The sequence below is a fragment of the Phocoena phocoena genome, chromosome 10 (assembly GCF_963924675.1).
Source record: "Phocoena phocoena chromosome 10, mPhoPho1.1, whole genome shotgun sequence".
Lineage (NCBI taxonomy): Eukaryota > Metazoa > Chordata > Mammalia > Artiodactyla > Phocoenidae > Phocoena > Phocoena phocoena.
In genome coordinates, this window is record NC_089228.1 from 101242860 (window position 1) to 101265704 (window position 22845).

Consider the following 22845-nt stretch of genomic DNA (forward strand, 5'->3'; position numbering starts at 1 on the left):
GAAGGTTCCATTTTGGTCTCTCACACATGCTATCTTCAGCCCCTTAACTGGGTCTTTCGTGCTACATCAGACTGTGATTAAACTGTGACTTCTTTTTTTTTAAAATAAATTTATTTATTTTATTTATTTATCTTTGGCTACGTTGGGTCTTGGTTTCTGTGCGCGGGCTTTCTCTAGTTGCGGTGAGCAGGGGCTACTCTTCGTTGCGGTGCGCGGGCTTCTCATTGCAGTGGCTTCTCTTGTTGTGGAGCATGGGCTGTAGGCACACGGGCTTCAGTAGTTGTGGCACGCAGGCTCAGTAGTTGTGGCTCACGAGTTCTAGAACGCAGGCTCAGTAGTTGTTGTGCATGGGCTTAGTTGCTCCGCAGCATGTGGGATCGTCCTGGACCAGGGCTCGAACGTGTGTCCCCTGCATTGGCAGGCAGATTCTTAACCACTGCACCACCAGGGAAGCCCTAAACTGTGACTTCTTAATGAACAGCATAGGATCCCTTCCCTGCATATTATGAGCAAAAACAAACACCTTCATTACTTTCTCTTTTTTCTTGATGGGTGATTGGTTCTTACAGGGGGCACTGGCTTGGTCTCCACCTGATTGGACTTTTGGCCTTCAGTGGAGAAGACCCCAGAGGAACGCCAAATGCCCCTTCCTGGTTTCAGCACTGCAACAATGAACAGCTGCATTCTGAACTAGCGTGGCTCTCCCAGCTCCCAGCTCCATAAAAGATTCCTCCAGCATACTTCCCTTCCTCTGAATAATTCCTTTCTGTTGTCTTGCTTCGTTACCTTTCCCAACTGGCAAGGTTTTTCTTGGTCCAAGCTTTCATTTCCACTTTGGAATGTCTTACTAGGCAAGCGTCAGAGTCCACCAACTTGTCTCTACTTCTTTCCCACCCCACCCCACCCCCCTTCGTTACTGGAGTGACCAGAGTTTAACAAGTCCAGGGCGTGCTGTCGTTTTTGTCACCAGTATCATTGCCTGTGTCAGGAGTATAACAACAGGGCCAGAGAGGTAGGGCTGTGCCCATCTGTGACAAACACAAATAGTTTGCAAGATAGACCAGGGTCTTTATTCTACCCCCTGCCATTTGTAAAATAAAAGAATTCAAAGACTTGGTTTACACTTGAAGTTGGTCCAAGATATCTCTGCCCCTGCTTTCTCTCAACCTTATTTGTGCTCTCCCTTGAGCCCTAATAAAGCTGCAGAAACAAAATTACAGTCCCACGTCTCTTTCTTCCCTTTTAGGGAAGAAAACCTTTCTGCACAGATTGCAGATGAGATGACCCTGTGGAATGTTTAAGCAGTTAGCCAAGTTAAAGGCAGTAAAGGACTCTTTGCTTAAATTATCCACTCTATTTTCTTTGAACATACAGCACACAGAGCCCCGAAGCCCATCCTGGTCTCAGCTGTGTTTTCTGTCCACTCTGCACCCTCCCATGGGCACTTGTCACCCTGGATGTGACCTTAGCCAGTTGTTAGAACTGTGCTCTTCCTTCTTTAATAAAAAAGAGTCCTGCTAATGGTTTTTTTTTGGGGGGGGGGTGAGGGGGACTCGTATATATTTATTATAAAAATTTCAAACATTGCAGAAAAAAGTATAAAAATAAGAGTCATCCACTTTCCAGCTACTCAGAACATTTATATTTTGCTAAACATTCTTTCATGGGTCCCTTTGCATATTGTATTCATTTTTTTATTGCTGCATAACAAATTTCCAAAACCTTGGCAGCTTAAAACAACACAAAGTTATTATCCAACAGTCTCTGTAGGCGAAGGGTTTGGGCCCAGGTTAACTGGGTCCTCTGCTTAGGGTCGCAAATGGTGGCAATCAAAGTGTTAGCCTGGACTGTGGTCCCCTCTGATGCTCAGGGCTCTCTTCCAAGCTCATTCAGGTTCTTGGAAAAGTTCAGTTCCTTGCAGCTGTAGAACTCATGGAAGCTTCCATCTTCTTCGAGGCCAGCAGGAGAATATCTTTGCTGTTTCAAATCTCTAGCTTGCTATGTCCCAGATGTCCCAGATTTAAAGGCTCACGTGATTCGGTCAGGCCCACATGATAATCTCCTTTTTAATTAACTCACAATCAACAGCTTACTTACCTTAATTACGTCTGCAAAATCCTCTTTGCCATGTAAAAATGTAATCACAGGAACAACATCCCATCCTATTCACAGACTTCACCCACATTCAAAGGGAGGGATTTATACAAGTGTGAGGATCGTTGAACGTTCTGCCTTCCGCACATCTATACATACACAATGAACACTCTACCTGGGGTTCTGTAGCGTGATTTTAAAAAATTGATATGCCGTGGTTATTTTTCCTACCTGATAAATACAGATCTGATTTTTATGGCTGAATAGTATTTCATTTTGTGATTTAAAATAGTTAATCACATACTGGACAGTTTCTGATTTTCCTTCTTAAAAATTATGCAAGGATGAACATTTCACATTCTTGTCTCTGCATGTGTATAATTCTAAGGAAAGGCGTTTACCAAATCAAAGGATAAACTAAACCAAGGCTGCCATGTCCCTTCCAGGGTCCTCCAGCAGTGCACGGTGCTGCTTTGCTAGCGAGGCTCTGCTTTTGGTGAAGGTTCTCTGCGTCTCTTGCTCCGATACTGCCACATTACTACATCCTTGAACGGAGTTCTAGAAATCACTAGCTGCCACTGCAGGAAACATACAGGAAGTAACATAAAGTGAAGATGTGATGTTCACTTGTCACCTCCATCATCTCCCCAAAGAAGTTATTTTCAATTTGATTAAATAACTTTGGACGAGATGGGGGCTTTATTTTAATTTCTACCCTGCTTCTTTAGAAAGAGGCAACAAGGATACTAGATCACATTGAAGGTTGATAATCTTTTTAACTTTCAAAGGACACTGCATATTTTGATGGTATGGTGGGAAGTCGGGCTTCAAATGAAGGCTCTGAGAAAATACAAAACGGTGAATCTTAAAAACAAACACACAAAGATTTGATTAGGCCTGCCTGCCTTGCTAGGAGAGATCCTTAACTTTCAAGCAACCAGTACTTTGTGAGCACCTCCTATGGGCCAGTTCTAGTTCTGGGAATGCGATGGTGAACGGGCAGGCGGAGCTCACAAAATGAATCCACACACTTTGCAAGTGCATATGACGAAACAGCGAGATACATTCATCTAGATACAGATCTAGGTTAAAAAGCTTTAAGATAAAAAAAACTTTCCAAGAAGCATATATATTTTCCCAGCCTGGATAGTAGGTAAACGGAATTCAGCTATGTCTGTAAATGTTAACCCCTTTCATAGGAGAACCTGAGATGTAAAAGGCAGGAGTGTATACCCAGAAATACTGAACATCCAGCCAAAAGGGGACCCTCGTGGCATGGGTGGCCCAGGACGCATATCCCCTGGCCGTTCCTGAGCAGAGAGAATGGCATGATGGAAAAAGCCCCATTTCTTCAGAGGTTGCAACCTCTTCCCTTGCTCGTGGCAATCTGGGAGCCCAGCTACTGGCCTTCCACCCGTTGACTAAGGCCCAACCCCTCCAGAGCATAAGTTCTGTTCACTTCACCCACTGCTACAAGTTCCTCACCCTCTTATTAAACTCTTCTACCCCAAACACACAAATAAGGTCTCAGTCTTAGGTGAAAGTGGAAGAGACCGTGAGTACAGAGAGAAGAAACCTTTCCCCATCTCCTGGTCATTTGAAAGGAAATAAAATCCTCAAAGCAATGTCTTTACCTGAGATCCGAAATGCAAAGCTTATTTATCTTGTTCAAGGCTCACCTGGCCCAGGATACTTGAATTTAAATAAGGAGGTTCTGGAGCCTCTTACCCTAGGGCGGTGCTGGTGAAAGCCAGGGTTGCTAAACATCGCAGGCTGTGTAGGAAGCGTGACTGTGGCCATTTGGGATTGCAAGTGTCTCACTGCTGTTCTTTCTGGATCTCTCTGCCCGATGGTGCAATGTTTACCGTTCTTAAGGGGGGCTAGCATTGCTTATTACCTGATCACCGTGACCTTCCTTCCAGCTTCAGAGCAAAGATAGAGGCTCTCAGATGGGAGCCAGCCTCATGCTCGTGTCCTGACACCTCACACCTTGACCCTGACCTACATCTGCACCCCCGTCCCCCGCAGACAGTGCCTCGCTCCCCACACTTGTCCATGGCGCTGCTCTCCACCTCATCCTCCTCCATCCTTGGTATTTGAGCCTTTTTTTATTCCATCTCTCCCTTTATTCTATCTTTATCTCACTCCCTCTCTACTGGTTCTTCCTCCATAGACATGACAATCTCTCCTAACGTAAAAATAATCAAAACAATCTTCCCGCATTGCATTATTTTCTAGCCACTGCCCTATCGTCTGTTCTGGCATTCACAACCTAGGTCACCCTTGGGGGAGAAATCCACTCCGCATTTCTCCCCTCCTGTTCCCTCTGCGTCTGGCGTTTGCACTCACCACTCTCCTCCATCAGCTATAAAGACGCCAGTGGCTTCCTACGTCAAATTCCGAGTGTCACGTGTGTATATAAAAATGCCTCTTGGGTTTCATCCTTTGAGTTTCTCACGGGCACTCGAGTTCATCATGTCCCAAATGAACATGTCACCCACCCAACACCAGCCCCCAGCACAAACCTTCTCTTCTTCCTTCATTCAGTCTTGGTGAATGGAACCACCACACTCCCTGGAAACTCAAAAGCTTCCTCAACACTCACAGTTCCCTTCTGACAGCTCCTCTCCTTCTCCACGGTGACGAGGGGAAACTCAGCTCAGTCTCTGGTCCTCGCCCAGCTCCCACAAATACAGATCTGCAAATTTAACTGGCCCGAGGATAAAACCAAAATATTTAACTTGGGATAAAAGGATCTCACAATCTCATCCTCACCAACAACATAGCTCAGTGTTTAAAAGCATGGATCCTGGAGCTCTATCACTAACTCACTGTGCAACCTCAGGCAAGATTCTTAACCTCTCTGTGCTTCCGTTTCCTCCCTTGTAAGTGGGGGATAATAATAACAATACCTTTCTCATAGAGTACTGGAAACATCGTTTGTATTCACGTACATAAAGACTTTAGAACAGTGCCTGGCCTACAGTTGCGCTATGTGTACCTGACGGTCTTGTGATGTACTGCCCATTTTCACCTGCCAATCCTCTTCTCCCATGCACGCAAGTATGCAGACATGCTACAACAGCATGCAGGTCACCAAACACACCATATTGGCTATTTCTTGTCTCCACAGCTTTGTTCTTAGTTCTTTTGTCAATCTGCTAAACCCCCTTTTATTTTGGGGGACTCACAGCTCAAATACCACTTCTGCTGTGGTGCCTTCCCTCCTGCCCCAAGGGCTTCCCCACTGAGACCCGATTGTACCCCAAATGAATTTCCCCTGTAGCATGCATCACTTCAATCGATTATTTTTAAAAGTCTGAGAGTTACCATGTTTGAGCACTTGTCATATGCCAGACCCTGTTCTAAGTGCTGTACATGTATTCGCTTGTTTAAGCCTCACAGCAAACGTATGAAATGTTTTAGCAATTGGTTTCTGTGTTCATCATTCCTCCTCAGTCGTGGGGCTCTTTATGGGCAAGAACCTATGACTTGATCATGCCTGGGTGTCCAGCAAGGTGCCTGGTGCATGATGGGCCCATAGATAAGTGAATACCTCTGAACTGAGCCAATCAAAGATGAGCTGAACTCAGAGAGAGATGGGCACATGCACGAATTACTGACATTGAAGGACACTGAGGTATGGGTGGATGGTAGCTGGATCTGAAATTCACCAGTGCTATAAAGACTGCTGTATTTTCTATAATGCCGACAGGTTAAGGTGCTCCCATTTGTTTCTGTAATGTCATATAATTTCTGGTCTTTCCAAGGATATAATAATGCAATTCATGATGATATTTTTATCCCATGCTCTTGTTTCAAGGGTCACTTGCTAAGTCTGAAAAGTTTTGCCTGGCCTTCAGCTCGTGGGTCACCCACCTTTGATAAAGTGTAAAGAGACACTCACCCTGAAAACCTTTCCTTCTTGTTGGACACCAGATGGAAATTTGCCACAAATTATAGACAACTGAAGTCAGGAGTTAACATTACAGTTTCTATGGCAATAGTCTAAGCCCATAAACAAAAAACTTAATCGTTACAAAGGGATATGCTTTTTATAAATCTAATATACATATAAATATAAAAGGAATTCAAAGATAATATGTATCTCAGTTTTCATTAACTTTTCTTCCCTGCCATATCCCTTGAGCCCATAGTAAATTCTGTTTCATTAAGGCAGTAGACAGGGTTAAGATCAAAATTGTTTAAGGCATTGATTAGAATATCTCTGGGTGGCCTTGAAGCTGATATTAGTGGGGGAGAGAGCAATGTCCAGCCATATGAGTGCCGCCCCAGGGGTGCCAGTGGAAAAGGACGTGCACAGAAAACTTAAGTCCAGAGCCCCAGTATATCTCTGGGAAGCTTCCAGCTAGCTTAAGCCATTCTGATAATTTATAGGTAGCATAGTCACAGGATTTTTGGTCACTTTTTGACTTCCTGGAGCATTGAATGTGATGGGAAGTTTAATCTCGCTGGGGTGGTGTTTTTTAAGGAACTACCACTGCTGGAACGAAGCCTGGATGACGAGGCCTGATCTTCCCATTGGATTTGGAGGTTGGCAAGTCGTGGACAGCACCCCGCAGGAAAACAGCGACGGTAAAAACCGCATCCTCCCTCAGGGAAATGGATGAACTGTGGGTCTTTATTTTGCTTTTATGATTGCATTTGATGTGTGGGAAACACTCCCTCCCAGTGGGAACAGCATCAGAAGTGTGCTTCCTGGGCGCATGTACAGGGTTGACTTCATTTCACTGGTCGTCTTTACTCTGATTATTTTGTCACTTTTAGGGGGAAAAAAGCATAAGACTTAACATATATAACCTCATCGATTCTTGCTTTGATAAGCAGTTTTGAAGACAAGGGAAAATGTATCTGGGTAAGCACTTTTGCTAGGCTATAAAATAGACTTCAGCCCTGCCTGATAAACAGTGATAAGATAGATGGCAGTGGTGAAAATAAAGAACTCAGAAAATAATTACAGATCATCCTTTAACTTGTTGTTTTTCCAGACGCTGATTTCTTTTTAGGTTGTGTGATTTCTTTCAAAACTTGAGTATGTAGGTACGTATCTTCTAACGTGTGTGCTAAATAGTGGCAGCTATGACCTCCCTCTCCCACCGAATGTTTATAAAATCACACACGTCGTGAGGCCGCATTTCTCTTTAGCATGATGATAAAAGTCAGTGGTCTAGGACGCGACTTTTCTCTCCTCAGGTGTTGATATAAGATATCGATGTGTGCATACATATATACACAAAAACGTTCATTATGTACTCATAAGGGAACGCCAGTACAATACTGGATTTTAAGAGAGAAATTTCAACACTTTCTGGTGTTCCGGATTATATATCATGACGAGATAGCTGAGTGACTAATGGCAGCTAATCTCTTATTAACAAGAGATAGCTGGTTAAAATTCAAAGGACTTTGTGAAGGTCAGCGTGGGCCTACTGACTTCCTGAGTGCACGTGGTCCATGTGTGTGGCTAATGTCCAGATTCTCCAGCTAAACTTGACATGTGTCCATAACGTCCAGACACAAAAAACAAAAGTGAAAACAACAACACAAACACTGAGGACGGATCACTGTTTCCAACATTCCAGATACGAGTTATGAAAGGATAAGCCCTGTGTAAGCCAGCGGCTGGGCACCAACACACTTGAGTCTGTTTGTAGCTGGAAGAGTAGATGCAGAAATAGTGTTGCCCTATATTCTTTTCGTGGCTTCAAATTTTGGTTTGCAGAGTCATTTCCGACAATTCCCTCTCGATTACACACGTGGGTCATTCACCCGCTCCGGCCATGGAAAGCACTGGGGCTACCTCGGTGATGAAGTAGAGGAACATTTGTCTCTACGGAGTTACCTCAGGGCTATGATCCAGATCAGCTCTGCATCTGGACGGAACTGAAGATGGCAAACTCATGCTGCCCCTCCTCTGTGTGATACAGGGATGTATCGGTGCGGCCCGGCCTCTGTTCAAGCCATTAAGCACGGCAATGTTTGCTTCCAGTTTGACGCACCCTTCGTTTTTGCAGAGGTAAGGGGGAAGCTGGGGAAAAGAGCCGCTTTCCTTCCCAACCCCTTAACACATCAAAAAATACGGTACTGGGCTGTTACTTCTAAATTTCCCAGGTACATAGTGTATGCTTCACGTTTACAAAGTTAACTAGACATCATTCCAACCCCCAGGCACTGCACGCTAAATGCAGTTCTTACTTAAACATTTTTCTCTCCTTGATGTTTTGAGATTTTTCTGCCGGAAAGCAATCGCTTTACTAACCTTAGCTTAGTTCTCTGGACCCCTGAAGTAGGTATCAACTGCTCCCAAGAAATTAAGTGACTAAATGAATCACTCAACAAAAAATTGGTGGAGACGGTCCGTGAATTGGAATGGCAGAGCGTCCTTCACCCTGAGACTAGCCCAACAGTTCACTGGAACAACACCTGAACACACCCCAACTACGGTCTTAGTCTGGGGACTCCAGTCCATTTCCTGCCATTCCAGGCCATCCTCCAACAGCGGAGACAGAGAGTACAGCTGCTAGAATACGGAGGGGAGAAGAGGGTCTAGAACACTGCACACTAAAGGGTGGATAGGGACGGTTTGGGAAAGGGTCTGAAATTCTGCAAGAACTGGATGGAGGTCGGAAGCAGAGAGGGCAGTTCAAGGGTGCTCCAAAGAGAGCTCAGAAAGTCAAATTAAATGTAAGAGACATCAGGTGAGGGAGAAGGCCAGGAGGCTGCTGAAGGTAGGGGTGAGGAACAGAGATTTATGAGAGGCTGAGAAGCACGACTGACCTAGAGTATAATTTCACGAATGAACGCAATGAAATAACGCCTACTGCTACGTAATCACTTCGCCTACCATCGGATGCTCTTAGCAACCCTTTAAAATGGGTGTTATAATTCTTCCCATTTTACAGAAGAGAAACATGAGGCGAAGAGCGGTTAAATAACCTTCCCACAATCATCTAACCAACAAAGAGTAGTGCTAAGATTTAAAGCCAGGGAGGCACCTGAGCTCATGCCAGCAAACACCACTTTCTGCTACTATTCTAGAATGAGTAAATGTCTCTTCCCACTATGTGCCAGACACTGTGGGAATTCAGAAGCCTATGTCCTTAGGTAACTGGATTCTTGATGGAGATGGTGGTACGTAAACACAGCAACGTTTAAATAACAATAACGTAAGGGATGCTATGGAACTAAATGTCAGACAGCAATGTAGGTGATAAATGACTTGCATTAAAGTTAATTGAGAAATACGAGCTAGAAACTGAGTCAGGACAACAAAGGCCACGAGCCCCTGTCTAGGGAGAGTGATCTGGGAACAGACACAAGGACAGCTACATCATAGCCGCAGTACGATGAGTGGAGTATTACAGGAGCCCATGGAAGGAGGGCCAGAGATGCTACCTGGAGGGAGTGGAGCCTGAAGCATGTCTGGAGGGATGATTAGTGATTATTCAGGCAAAGGGGGTAAGAAAGAAGCCAGAGGAAGGAAAGAATTTTACACAGAGGAGAAAACTTGAGCCTCCGAATGGTATGTGCCGACAATTAAAAACTATACAGCCTCATGAAAAGTGATGTGTTGGGAGGCGTCAAATGATGACAGCTGAGGGAACTAGACAAGGGACCTTCTGTCCTGAGAAAGGGGCACCCCGTCCTGTAAACGAGAGGCTTCCCACGGGGAAGGGACGGGAACCTGTGCAGTACGGCCTTGAAGGGAAGGCCGTGGGGGGGCGGGGGGGAGAGGGGGGAGGGGGGCGGACATGGGAAGGCTGGGATGTTACTCCACCCCCAAACCAGACAAACGGCGACAGGCGGGGAAGGAGGGGGCAGGAGGGGGCAGGCCTGGGAAATGTTTCGGAAATAAGCAAAAGCGGAAATGTGAATTACACAAAAGGAACAGTGTCTCTTCTACTGTTCCTACCATTACAGTTTCTAGACGCCTTGGGAGAACAGGCAGACCGTATTTGGAATTTCACCCTCTCGACTTCATTTTGAGATTTAAAGATTTATCCAATCCTCCCCAGCTGCCGTCTGATCATTTCTGATGCTACGAGCACTTCTTAATGGGAAATGACTCTAAAACTCGCCAAGCCTTGTTTTTTGTATTTTCATTAAGCTTTGTTGCTGCGAAGGGGAGAGGAACAGCCTCCCTCCAGGAGCGAATTGCCTAAGAGCTGTTAATGCGAACGCTTTCTGTTGTTATTAAATATAGATCGCGGTGTCGTGAATGTCATCGGGACTCTCAGGTTATAATTACTCCTCTCTCACCCACTGCAGACTTGTCTGACAGCGTGTAGGATTGCTGCTTTGGCACGGGCTGAGCTTCAGGGCTGAGCCATTTATAAGAGATGCTCCAACTGCTGAAAAGTGCGTGAGGACTCTTTTCTCAAGGGTCCTAAAGTAGGACTCCATGGGGCGCGTCGGATTTCACTTTAATGAGAGTCTATGTGACTCGGGTTCTAGACAGCATCTTCCCTCCCTTTCTCGCCTCCCTGCTGCCTAAGCTTGCCTCTCCCTGACCCCAGCCACGTCAGCCGGAACGTGCCTTTTCTTGCCTCTCGGCAGACTGACTTTCTTGGTCACTCCTTACTCATTTCCGGGCCAGATCAAGCATCATCTTCATTGACTTCCTTTGGTTTTCTCAGGGCTTTTTTAGGGGAAGCACGACCCCAAATAAGAGAGGTATGCACGAAAAGCATCCTACCTATGCCCTTCTCCTCTTCTCCTCCGTTTTGGAAATCTACGCTTCCCATTTCTAGATTTCTTCCAGGGATGGAAGCTTACTTCTCTACCCCCCTCCCTTCTCATGCCCTCAGCCCTGCGGTGAGTTTCTTGGTTCTGGAGGCTGTTCAGCCCGTCCTCCCTGACTCCTGGGGACCTGGGGCTCCTAAAGAGAACAGAACGGTTCTCAGTGTCGGGGCTACTTTCCCAATTCCCACGCAATTCCCACGTTCACTAAGCATTCAGGAGCTGCTGCTTCTCTTCTGTCTTAGCTTCTTCTAGTTATGTCTGTTGACCCCCTCACGCCATCCCACTCAAACTCACACACACACACACACACACACACACGAACACGCACGCACCCATTTTCCCTCCCTGGCCCGGAGCTAATTTTCAGGGCAGCAGTGACCGGCTCCTCAGGGCCGCAGTCACCACCCCCTTGCTCCAGAGGCCACACCTTCCCTTGCTCCGGGCCAGCAGTTCCCTGTATGCTAACTATGCAACCGCTTCTCTGCAGATTCTTCGTTCTCAATTCAAGCTTGTTTACTTTGCTACCACTTATGAGATGCAGCCGATTTTTTGGCATCCCCTAGTCTGATCTAAAATAATTCACCCATTCGTTCAAATAACCTATGAAACTTGGAAATCATCTTGGCTTCTCTTCTTAACCTTCCTCAGGCATCTTGCCGGAAATATAATACCTTCCAATAAGATCACAGATCCAACCACGCCAGCGATCTCCATCGTTACCCTCTGAGCTCTGAACAGCACTGAGATCTGGGACGTCTGCCCCTAAATCATCTGCTTCCTCCTCGCTTGCCCCTTTCCTGTTTCTTCTCCACAAACCAGCCAGAAGTATCCTTCATAATGTAAATAGAAACATGTCACTCCCCTGGCCCAAACCTTCTAACGGATTCCCATCACTTTTACAATACACTGAGGCATAAATCATTACAAGGTTCTGTGCGATATGGACCCTGGCTTCCCCTCCACCCCCATCCCTTTGCTCATTTCCTTCCAGCCACACTGACCTTGCTATTTTGTCAGAGTCTTTACACATACTGTTCCTTTGGCTATGACAGCTCCTCCCCTACCCTCCACCCCACTTAGCATGTCCTGTTGCCTCCCTGCGTCCAGATCTCTGTTCAGCTCACCTCCTCGAAGAGACCTTCACTCACACCACCTCGCACCTGAAACGTCACCACCTGCCCTGTTGTTTCTGTCCTTCTACTCTGACTCAGTGTTATTATTTCTCTCCTTGCTAGAATGTAAGTTCCACGCAGGTAGGCTCTGTTGGCTTCTCATCGCTGAAAGCAGGGTCTGGCACATGGCAGCCACCAGTAAATACATGAATGAATAGAGCAAGCAAAAGCGTGTGCATAGTACACCGCTGAGAGCAGTATCCCAGAGAGACAGGGGTCACATGGCACCCTCGTGCCGGCAGTCCTGGTGGGAGATGAGGCCCACGTACGCAGCGGCAGGGGGCGCACATGGGAGTGTGGCCACGTAGCCAGCGCCCGCGGGCTGAAGGAGTGGCAAGCACGGGCTCGACGTCTGGCAGCTGTGCCAGGAGGGCTCCAGGAGCAGGTGGGCACCCACTGCGTTCCCTCAGAAGCCCTGGAAGGAGCACCCCCTTCTCAGCACGGCCTGCAGGGTAGTTACTTCCCCTTGGGAACAGATGAAGAGAGCAGACACTGTCCTGGGTCCCGAAAACCAGAGCTTCCATCCTGAGAGGTGAGAAGTGTAGCTTCTGCCGGCAGTGGACACACGTTCACATTCCTTGGGCAACGAGCAGAAGTTTGCAGAGAGGCCCCTCTCTAGCCTGAGGACCCAGCCCCCCTTTGCTGAGCCCCAGGGGCCCTGAAACATCCAAACATGCTCTCGTATCAGAGTCTTTACACATACTGTTCCTCCTGGTAGGAAAGCTCTCCCCTACTGTCCACCCCACTTTGAAGTGCCTGTGTCTCGCCAAGAAGCAAGGGGTGGTGGGGCTGAGAATAGCCGTATTTCACGTTGGGTTGCCTAGGTTCTGCGTGACCAGAGCCCTTTCAAATGTATGGGTGAGACCAGATGGTCCCGAAGACTCCTTTCCACTCAAAAGAAATTAAACACAGGACTTTCACAGGTGTTGCTTTTCTACTTGCCAGCCTTGCAAGGGAGGTATAATCAAACCCAGGCTCAGAGATACTCAGTAACTTGCCCAAAGTCACGGAGCCTAGGTCCGATATTTCTTCCCCTTATGACTGTTCTACCGTAGAGATTCAGCTGGTCTTGCATACGCTTTCTAAGCCCCTCGGCGATTCTAACGTGCGGTCAGGACGGAGAACCGCCACACTAGTGGCTGCAACCGAAAAGAAAGCTTGCGGATGTCACTTGGAAAGGATCCTTTCCCTAAACCCTCACGCCCAACATACATATGCAAAAGCCATTTTATGTATGTGTTTCTCCTTCCCTTTCCTCACAAGGGACAGTGTAGTGGGCTGGCCTGAGGTTTTAGCCTACATAAATTTCCTAAGCTACGCTCAAGGGGAGACGAGGATTTATCCACTTTCATATTTAGCCTTGTCTCCCTGGAAAACTGAAAGCTGCTTTAAGAGTTGTTTATTAAGAGGACATTTATCATCATTGTGGCTATAGTTTGCAAGTGGGGAGGGAGCTGTCCATGCCTGCATGGTCTCCGCCAGAGGGACGGCAGAAATTCTCAGGAAGCTCATTTAAAGTTTCCTTGAACTTTTTTCTCCAAAATGAGAAATATTCTTGAGGTGTCTGCTCTGTCCTCTCTTGTCCCGATTCCTGGTTTCGCATTCCAGCCTTTCACATCACGTGTCTTTCGCCACCGAGCCCTGGATACGCAGCGGCTGAGGAACAGGGCCAACGCCATCACCCCTCAGAAACCTGAGGCAGCATCGAACCACCCAGGCCCCGGGCCTGGAAGCGCCTCCCTACCACGTGGTGCCATGGTCCTGTGGGGTGATGTGGGAGAGGCAGTGAGCTGCGAAACTCCAGGGAACATGTACGGGTCACCCCGGGTGAAGGTCAGGACATGTGCTATGACCACCCAGGGTGAGGGTCAGGGCATGTGCTATGACCACCCAGGGTGAAGGTCAGGGCGTGTGCTATGACCACCCAGGGTGAGGGTCAGGGCATGTGCTATGACCACCCAGGGTGAGGGTCAGGGCATGTGCTATGACCACCCAGGGTGAGGGTCAGGGCATGTGCTATGACCACCCAGGGTGAGGGTCAGGGCATGTGCTATGACCACCCAGGGTGAGGGTCAGGGCATGTGCTATGACCACCCAGGGTGAGGGTCAGGACGTGTGCTATGACCACCCAGGGTGAAGGTCAGGGCGTGTGCTATGACCACCCAGGGTGAGGGTCAGGACGTGTGCTATGACCACCCAGGGTGAGGGTCAGGACGTGTGCTATGACCACCCAGGGTGAGGGTCAGGGCGTGTGCTATGACCACCCAGGGTGAGGGTCAGGACGTGTGCTATGACCACCCAGGGTGAGGGTCAGGGCATGTGCTATGACCACTCAAGGTGAAGGTCAGGGCATGTGCTATGACCACCCAGGGTGAGGGTCAGGGCATGTGCTATGACCACTCGAGGTGAAGGTCAGGACATGTGCTATGACCACTCAAGGTGAAGGTCAGGGCATGTGCTATGACCACTCAAGGTGAAGGTCAGGGCATGTGCTATGACCACCCAGGGTGAGGGTCAGGGCATGTGCTATGACCACTCGAGGTGAAGGTCAGGACATGTGCTATGACCACCCAGGGTGAAGGTCAGGGCGTGTGCTATGACCACTCAAGGTGAAGGTCAGGGCATGTGCTATGACCACTCAAGGTGAAGGTCAGGACATGTGCTATGACCACCCAGGGTGAAGGTCAGGACATGTGCTATGACCACCCAGGGTGAGGGTCAGGGCATGTGCTATGACCACTCAAGGTGAAGGTCAGGGCATGTGCTATGACCACCCAGGGTGAAGGTCAGGACATGTGCTATGACCACCCAGGGTGAGGGTCAGGACATGTGCTATGACCACCCAGGGTGAGGGTCAGGGCATGTGCTATGACCACCCAGGGTGAGGGTCAGGACATGTGCTATGACCACTCAAGGTGAAGGTCAGGACATGTGCTATGACCACTCAAGGTGAAGGTCAGGACATGTGCTATGACCACCCAGGGTGAGGGTCAGGACATGTGCTATGACCACTCAAGGTGAAGGTCAGGGCATGTGCTATGACCACCCAGGGTGAGGGTCAGGACATGTGCTATGACCACCCAGGGTGAAGGTCAGGACATGTGCTATGACCACTCAAGGTGAAGGTCAGGACATGTGCTATGACCACCCAGGGTGAGGGTCAGGGCATGTGCAATGGGCATGCCCCTGCCCACGCTTGTACTTCTTCTCCACCACCTCCCAGCCATGTGACCACGAACACTCGGCTGACTCTCTGACTCTTGGTGCCTCGCCTATAAAACAGGGATAATAGTACCTACCTCACAGGATGGTCGCTGTGGGGGTTAAATTAAATCATTTAAAAATGTCCCTGAAACATTATGGGTCAATAAATATTGACTACTTCCTTTGTCCTTAATGGAGATCAGACTTCACGTAAATTCAGAACATTTTGTGAGAAAGCAGAGAAAAGTTGCTCTCTTAAACCTCATCTTTAAAAGCGAGGGATCTATCATCAAGTCTTCCCATTACCTAGTAATGATCATTACATTTTTACTCAATTTTGATGTTTACAAACCTCTGTAAGAATCGTGCTCACATAGATTCTATCTCGCTCAGTCCCAAGGTGTTCCTATGAAACTGGCAAAACAAGTGTAATTATTTTCATCTTATAGAAGCAGGAACGGAGGTTCAGAGAGGACAAGGTAACTTTCGAAAAGTACACACCCAAGGTCAGAGCCCGTGTTCCCTACAGCGGATCCAGTGCGTCTCTCAAGTACCTTCCTCAGAACCTTTGAAGCGGCCAGTCCCTCTGCCTATCACAGCCTTTCTTCTCTCCACTTACTTGCTTTAATTATTTTAAGCTTTAATGGGGTAAAATTGATATTTAAAATGCATACATTTAATGTATGCATCTTGATGGATTTGGACCAATGCATCTACCTGGAGAAAAATCTCCCAGGAGCCACCCAGCAGACTTTCTCTTCTTCCTGGAAGTAGGTCATGCCATCACTGTCAGCTTAAAGAAGTCTGAGGAGAGTAACAGGGTACTTTCTGCTTTGCCTTAGGAGGTAGGATTTGCCAACAAGAGAAAGGAAAGAAAGAAATGGTTGGCACTTAAATGACTTAGCACGATGAGTAATGCTGTCTCCAGGGACCCGACATGGCTACACTATTGAGAGTTAGAGATTTTGGTGACAGGAACACTGGATGCTGGCTAATGGTCTCCTCTCCTGTTTTTAGGTCAACAGTGATCTTGTTTACATTACAGCTAAGAAAGATGGCACTCATGTGGTTGAAACCCTCGATACCACCCACATTGGGAAATTAATCGTGACCAAGGAAGTTGGAGGAGATGGCATAAAGGACATTACTGACACCTACAAATTCCAAGAAGGTAAGTTACTGCAATCGAATGAAGATTGCTCTGCCCAAGTCTGTTCGGCACTTTCGTAGTCAGGGTCACTGTCACCACGAAGACGTGTTTCGGAGAAGGCGTGGCCATTTGCAGCATTTGGAAGTTAGGAGAGAACTGGAGTGAATACACATCACACCTACAATTTCTCGTGTCATTGTAGATTTACTTGTTTGTTTGCTTTGAGCGGAATTCTGCTTCACATGGCTTTTGAAATAAATGCTTTAAAGTCACGTCTATTTTAACAGAATATAGAATGTGTTCTTGTTCAGAAAAATATGAAAGAATCTTAATTGCAAATAATCCTATTAGAAAACATTACATAACTAATGTACTTTTAGTTCAATAATGAAATTTAAATACCTGTTCACATTTATTTAGTACCTTGAAAACTATTTTCACATGCGTTGTTCCCTTGACATATCGTGGAAATCCCCTGAGGTAGATGATACAACATTAATAGGACACTGCGGTCTCACTAATTCAGGCCAATTAGAATGGAGGCCCGTTTCAATCATGAAATAACGTTAAGGTGGTTCTTGTTAACTCTTCGTGTGTGGAATGTTTGAAATGGAGCTGCTGAGGTCAGTCCTGTCTCCATCGTACTGAGCGCCTGCTCTATGCCTGGAGTTGTTGTTTGGTGCTGGGATCCCCACGGTGAGTAGAACCCAGTTTCTGGGCAAGTGATAGGTTCATTCTGCTGAAGGCTTTGAAAACAAAGAAGAGGGGCAGTCAGTCCAACCAGGAGATTCAGGAAAACAAAGCCCGATAAGAGAAGTCCCAGACCACAGTTAAGGAAGCTGGACCAGGGTTTCCAGGAGATGAGAATACGACAAGGCCATGGGGTGTGAATCAGCCGGTGTGTTTAGGGTCCTGCAGACATTACTAAACATTAAGCTCATTAAGTGCCCAGAGGCTGGAGTCAAATCTCCCCAAGGTCAGTAGTGGACAGGAGGTGGAGGACCTTGGGTGTCTTCATGGGAACGTGGAATATATGTTACAAGTGATTCACCAACAGAGCTTCTTAGGAATGGCAAATGCCATTTTAGAAAATGGATAAAAATGAAGAGTCATTTGCATATACCTAAATATTCATCAGTATTCCTGAAATGCTGAGTGCAGAATTTGTTTTAAATATTTTAGATCCTCTGTCTCCCTGCTCTTATTTACAAAAGCAATTTGCACTATAAAGAGAAAGTTTGCTGAATTGAGAAATTCAGGATTTGTGCCATCTGAACCCATGAATTTTTGCTGTATTCCTGAAATAGATAGCTCTTCTCTTCTGTTGGTTTTCATCCACTGCACAACCTCGAAACAAAAGATTTGTTTTTTCTTTTGGGCTTTTTTCTAAAAAGAGAGTTTTTAAAAACATAAGCGAGGGCTTCCCTGGTGGTGCAGTGGTTAAGAATCCGCCTGCCAATGCAGGGGACAAGCGTTCGAGCCCTGGTCCGGGAGGATCCCACATGCCGTGGAGCAACTGGGCCCGTGCGCCACAGCTACTGAGCCTGTGCTCTAGAGCCTGTGTGCCACAACTACTGAAGCCCACACGCCTAGAGCCCGTGCTTTGCAATGGGAGAAGCCACCACAATGAGAAACCTGAGCACCACAGCGAGGACCCAACGCAGACAAAAATAAAATTAATTAATTAATTAATTAATTATTTTTAAAAAAGCACAATAAAACAAAACAAATGACCCATGCCCTCTTGTGATAGAGTGACAGGCAAAAAGATTTGGAAAGGAAAAAGGATTCCATATAGGAATGAAAGGAACCGGCTGTAACATCCATGCATTATTCATTCATCCTTTCAACTACTTGCTGTTAACCACCCCCCAGATTCCAAACACTGTCGGGATGGAGACACACACAGCCCTGCTTTCCCATCTATAATAGCTAGAGAGACGGGCGGGAAGCTGTGTGCTGGATGCCTAGGACAGGGGTGGTTGGACAGATGCTCAGGGATCCTGGAGGACCTTAGCTTTCGGCTCCCTGAGTCTGAAGGACAAACAGGGAAACACGGGGATGACTCTTTCCCCAGGGAACGAGTTCTCCAGGAAAAGGCAGCAGGACAGGGATTGTGGATAAACTCTCCCAGTGTGGAGGAGTCCTGAGCAGACAGTGTCTAGAACAAGAGCTGAGCCATCCTCTAGGAAGCCGTCCAAGTGACCAGCTATCTTGTTTAAACTGCTCAGCAAGATGCCCTGCGTGGTCAGCCACAGAGGTGGTGGTGAAGACCAAATCAGGGTCAGACGTCAGTCCATGAAAGAGGAGTCAGGAGCTTGGCCAAGGGAGAATCCCAGATTAAAACAAATTAAATGTGCCAGCTCTGAATGGGGAAGACAGCTGAGGTCTAGGCCTCCAAGGTCTGGCAAGAAGGCAAGGCTCAGAGGAGTGAAAAGTGTGGGGGGCTTGTCCAAGCAGAAGAGTCCCTAAAATCCTCATAGATAGTTTAAGAGGCATCCCCTCCTGCTCCTGGGCTGGCGTCTGATTCCAGGTGGATCGTTAGCTTCTTAATCAAGGATGGCATGTGGGTTTCGTATTCTAACCTTGGGAATGATGGAGTGAGCGCCGTTTAAGAAGGAAGCTGACGCCGCTCCTGTGTATACGGTGGGAAAGGGTGAGTGGTTATCCAGGGGCATCTAGGAGAGACTGCCAGCATCTGGGCCCGTGCATTTGCCACCCTGGTCCTCATTATTGAATCTCTTATATAATTTCTCTACAAATGCTGAGTGTGGCCACTAACCTGTGGTGGGAGTGAAAACAGAGAAAAAAATATTACCAGATTTAGGCACTTACTATTTTAATTAACTAGACTGTGGAAAGATCATTTTTCACTTTGATGAACTAAAGCTTAATGTCTATTTTATACCTTTCTTTAAAATATAAGATGAAGAAACTATAAAATTTGGAAAACTAGAATTCTTAGAACTTCTCCTGCGGCGATGTCTTCTTCTGTGATGGTGTCCGGGTCCCGTTTCCTCTTCGCTCCATCAGTTATACCTTCTGTCACTTGTATTTTCATCTCTCCTTCTCTATTAGCTCCTTCCCATGACCATGTCACCTGTGTTAAGAAAATTTACAAAACTTTTTCAACAATAAAGTCCCCTGCAAACATGGTCCATCCTTTCTTCTCTTTGCCTGCGCGGCTGCCCGCACCCAACATCCTTTTCCTTTTATGTCTCATCCACTGTGCTCTGAGGTCTGCCACCTGCTCACCCTTGAAGCCCTTCTCCTCAAGGTTGCCGAGACATCTGATCGCCATGCAGAATGAACATTTTGCAGATTTCAACTTGCCTAAAACCTCCTGCATTTCTTGATGCTATTTGCTCACTCACAATTCTTGAAATTCTCTCTTCTTTTTTTAATTAAAATTGTTTTTTAACTTTTTTAATTTATTTTTTATTCAAGTATAGCTGCTGTACAATATTATATAAGTTACAGGTGTACAATATAGTGACTCATAATTTTTCAAGGTTATACTCCATTGATAGTTACTATAAACTATTGGCTATATTCCCCATGTCGTACAATATATCCTTGTAGTTTATTTTATACCTAATAGTTTGTACCTCTTAATCCTCTACCCTCCTATTGTCCCTCCCACACCTTCCCAATGGTAGGCACTAGTTTGCTTTCTATATCTGTTGAGTCTACTTCTTTTTTGTTCTATTCACTAGTTTTTTAGATTCCACATATGAGTGATATCAGACAGTATTTGTCTTTCTCTGTCTGACATATTTGCCTTAGCATAATGTCCTCCAAGTCCATCCGTGGTGCTGCAAATGGCAACACATGTTCATTCTTTTTTATGGCTGCGTAATATTCCATTGTGTATACATACCACACCTTCCTTTTCCATTCATCTGTTGATTGGACACTTAGGTTGCTTTGACGTTCTCTCTTCTCTTTGTTCCTATGATACAGCTTTCTCCTGGTTCCATCCCAACCTACCTGACTCGTTTTTCCATCTTCTTCTGCAACTCAGAGCTCCCCTTTCTTTGCCCCGCTCAGAATGTTTCTTCCTTCTAGGCTTTGTTCCTACCCAGTAGCTGGTGTTAACATGCACACACATACTGATTCTCCCAAGTCTGTCTCCAGCCTAGACTCCACTTTTAAGCCCCACATTCACCTAAATGTCCCATAGGAACCTGAAACTGAACCTTGCCAAATGCCACCTTCTATCACTCCCTCCCCACCCCAGATCTATTTCTCCCGTGCTCCCTGCCCCAGGAACGAAAACCATGATCCACCCAAACTTAGCACGTTGAGAATAAGTCAAGCAGCAAATCCTCTAAAAGTCCCCTTTGGAAGAGTTCAAAGTTATCTCCTCCCCTCCATTTCCATGGCCCCTCCCTGAGAATCAAATGGTGCTGGGCGTGGAAACCCCTTAACCTAGTACCTGATATGTAGTAAATGGCCAACCAAAGTTAGTTTCCACTATTGCTGGTAATTCTATTATTACTACCATGCTCCTACTATAGGCTTGGACTCTGATTATTTTTCCCCTGGATAACTGCTATAGCTTCCCAATTCCACCTTCCCTTCTCACCCTCTTTCCCTCTGTTTAAGTCATTGCCTCCAAAGTGACATATTTAATGACATCAATCTCAACCTGTTGCCGCACAGCTTAAAAGCCCTCACTCGCTTCCGTTGCCTGCAGGGTATTCCAGCCAGAGCTCGCCAAGCCTCTGCTGGTTGCCTTTTTGGCCCCTCGCAGCTCTTCCTAGCCATACCCACAGGCATTAAAATCAGCAGACAGGTGAGCTGTGACAGTTCCTCCACCAAGCCAGGCTCCCACCTGCCTCCATGCCTTTGCTCTTGCTCTGGAAGGAAAAACCCTCTGAGAAGCTCCCCTGCCCCCGGGTGGTGTCAAATCTCTGCCCCGTGTTCCCTGCGCCACACACAAACGCTTGACCCAGCATCTGTGACGGATACGCATGTGGTGATCCCTCTGCACTAGTGCCCTTAGACCCAGATGGGAAGGGCTGCGCTTCTCGCCTGAGCCTGGCACGGTGCCTGGACATCACAGGGGCACAACTAGCATGAGATGATCGAAGGAATGGTAGCTCAGGTGGCACTTGCACGGGTGAGCTTAACCGAACAGCAGATGTCCTAAACCGGACTATTTCATATCTATTATAAAGATGAAAGTTGTGTCCCTACATGAAGGCAAAGTGCTTCTCCAAACCCCAGCCCTCCAGGGCCTCTGTGCCAGGCTGGGTCCCAGGTCCTGGGGACACAGAGCTTACTTTCTCCTGGGGGAAGTAATGTCACATGGTGACGAGTACTGGGAAAAGGAAAGAAAACCAGGTAAAGTGTTAGTGAGAGACGAGAGGACCAGAGTAACGGAAGTGGGGGGGACACTCTGAGAAGGTGACATTTGAGCTAAGACCTGAGCAATGAGAAGAGGGGACTCTCATAACACCCAGTTAATGGAAGGGTGGTTTTGACCTTGGTCCTGGAGCCACAGAGGAGCCTCAGAAAATGTGATCTGGCTTTATATCATTCTCTCGGCCCCAAATTCATGGCCCTGCGTTATGTGAGACATCAGAGCTCAGACCACAACTGCAGAGAGCGGGGATTCCGGCGAGCTGGGATTTCTGCCTCTTACCTGGGCCTGTGCTTCCTGGAGACCCTCGCCTGCCTCGCTGACAGCTCCTGCTCAGAGGGACAGGCTGGTCCCCAGAAGGGAGCTAGTGGTTCCTCCACCTACGACCCTCTGTGAAGTCCCTCCTAGAGCCCAGAAGCTTCCACCGCCCCTCCTCCACTCGGCCAGCTCATCCTCTCCCCACGAGGCGCCTCTCTGACCATGACCATGTTCCCACTGCTGGCATTCACCTCCCACATTTCGCCTAAATGCATGTTTGGTGCCCGTCCAAAGCCATGATCATTAATGCTCTCTTTCTTGGGGACCTATTTGCCAGATGCTCTCCGCTAAAATATTTCACTATGCTTTCCCTATCACAGCCACTCCTTCCCTTTAGTATTATCTGCCTCTTGTCGACTGTGAAACATGTGCTCTAGCCAATGCTTGTCCTGGACCAGTTGTTTCTAGCACATTCTCGCAGTCTTGACAATCAGAGAAATTGTTAATGCACACGCAGAAATACGCATTCATTTGTTCACTACACGTGCTGGCATTTTCTCTGTCTTTGCAAAGTCCCAGTAGCTGCCAATCCTTATGCATGTCCTACCTGTAAACCACTTACCAACCCTACCACGTATGCGCCCTTATTTTACACACAAGGAAACCGATGGTAGTAATGGTCCCTGCCTTGCAGAGTCCTTCTGAGGATTAGATGAGACAGAGCACAATATACGCTTCCCATGACACCCGTCACATAGATAGCTCTCAGTGATGCTTGTTAGCACTATTAAATAACCTCTTCATTTTCGTTGCTTTAGCTATTAGTTAAGTGAGAG

The 22845-nt window shown here is 47.0% G+C and overlaps 1 protein-coding gene across 1 annotated transcript in view; it reads left to right on the forward strand.

The window, feature by feature from the left end:
* Nucleotides 1-22845, forward strand: part of F13A1 (coagulation factor XIII A chain) — a 135141-nt gene that overhangs the window by 86657 nt on the left and 25639 nt on the right. Inside the window, exons 8-10 of the mRNA XM_065885293.1 lie at nt 6587-6690; nt 8043-8131; nt 16251-16404. Coding sequence (XP_065741365.1) covers nt 6587-6690; nt 8043-8131; nt 16251-16404 — 347 coding nt within the window. The remainder of the gene's footprint in view (nt 1-6586; nt 6691-8042; nt 8132-16250; nt 16405-22845) is intronic.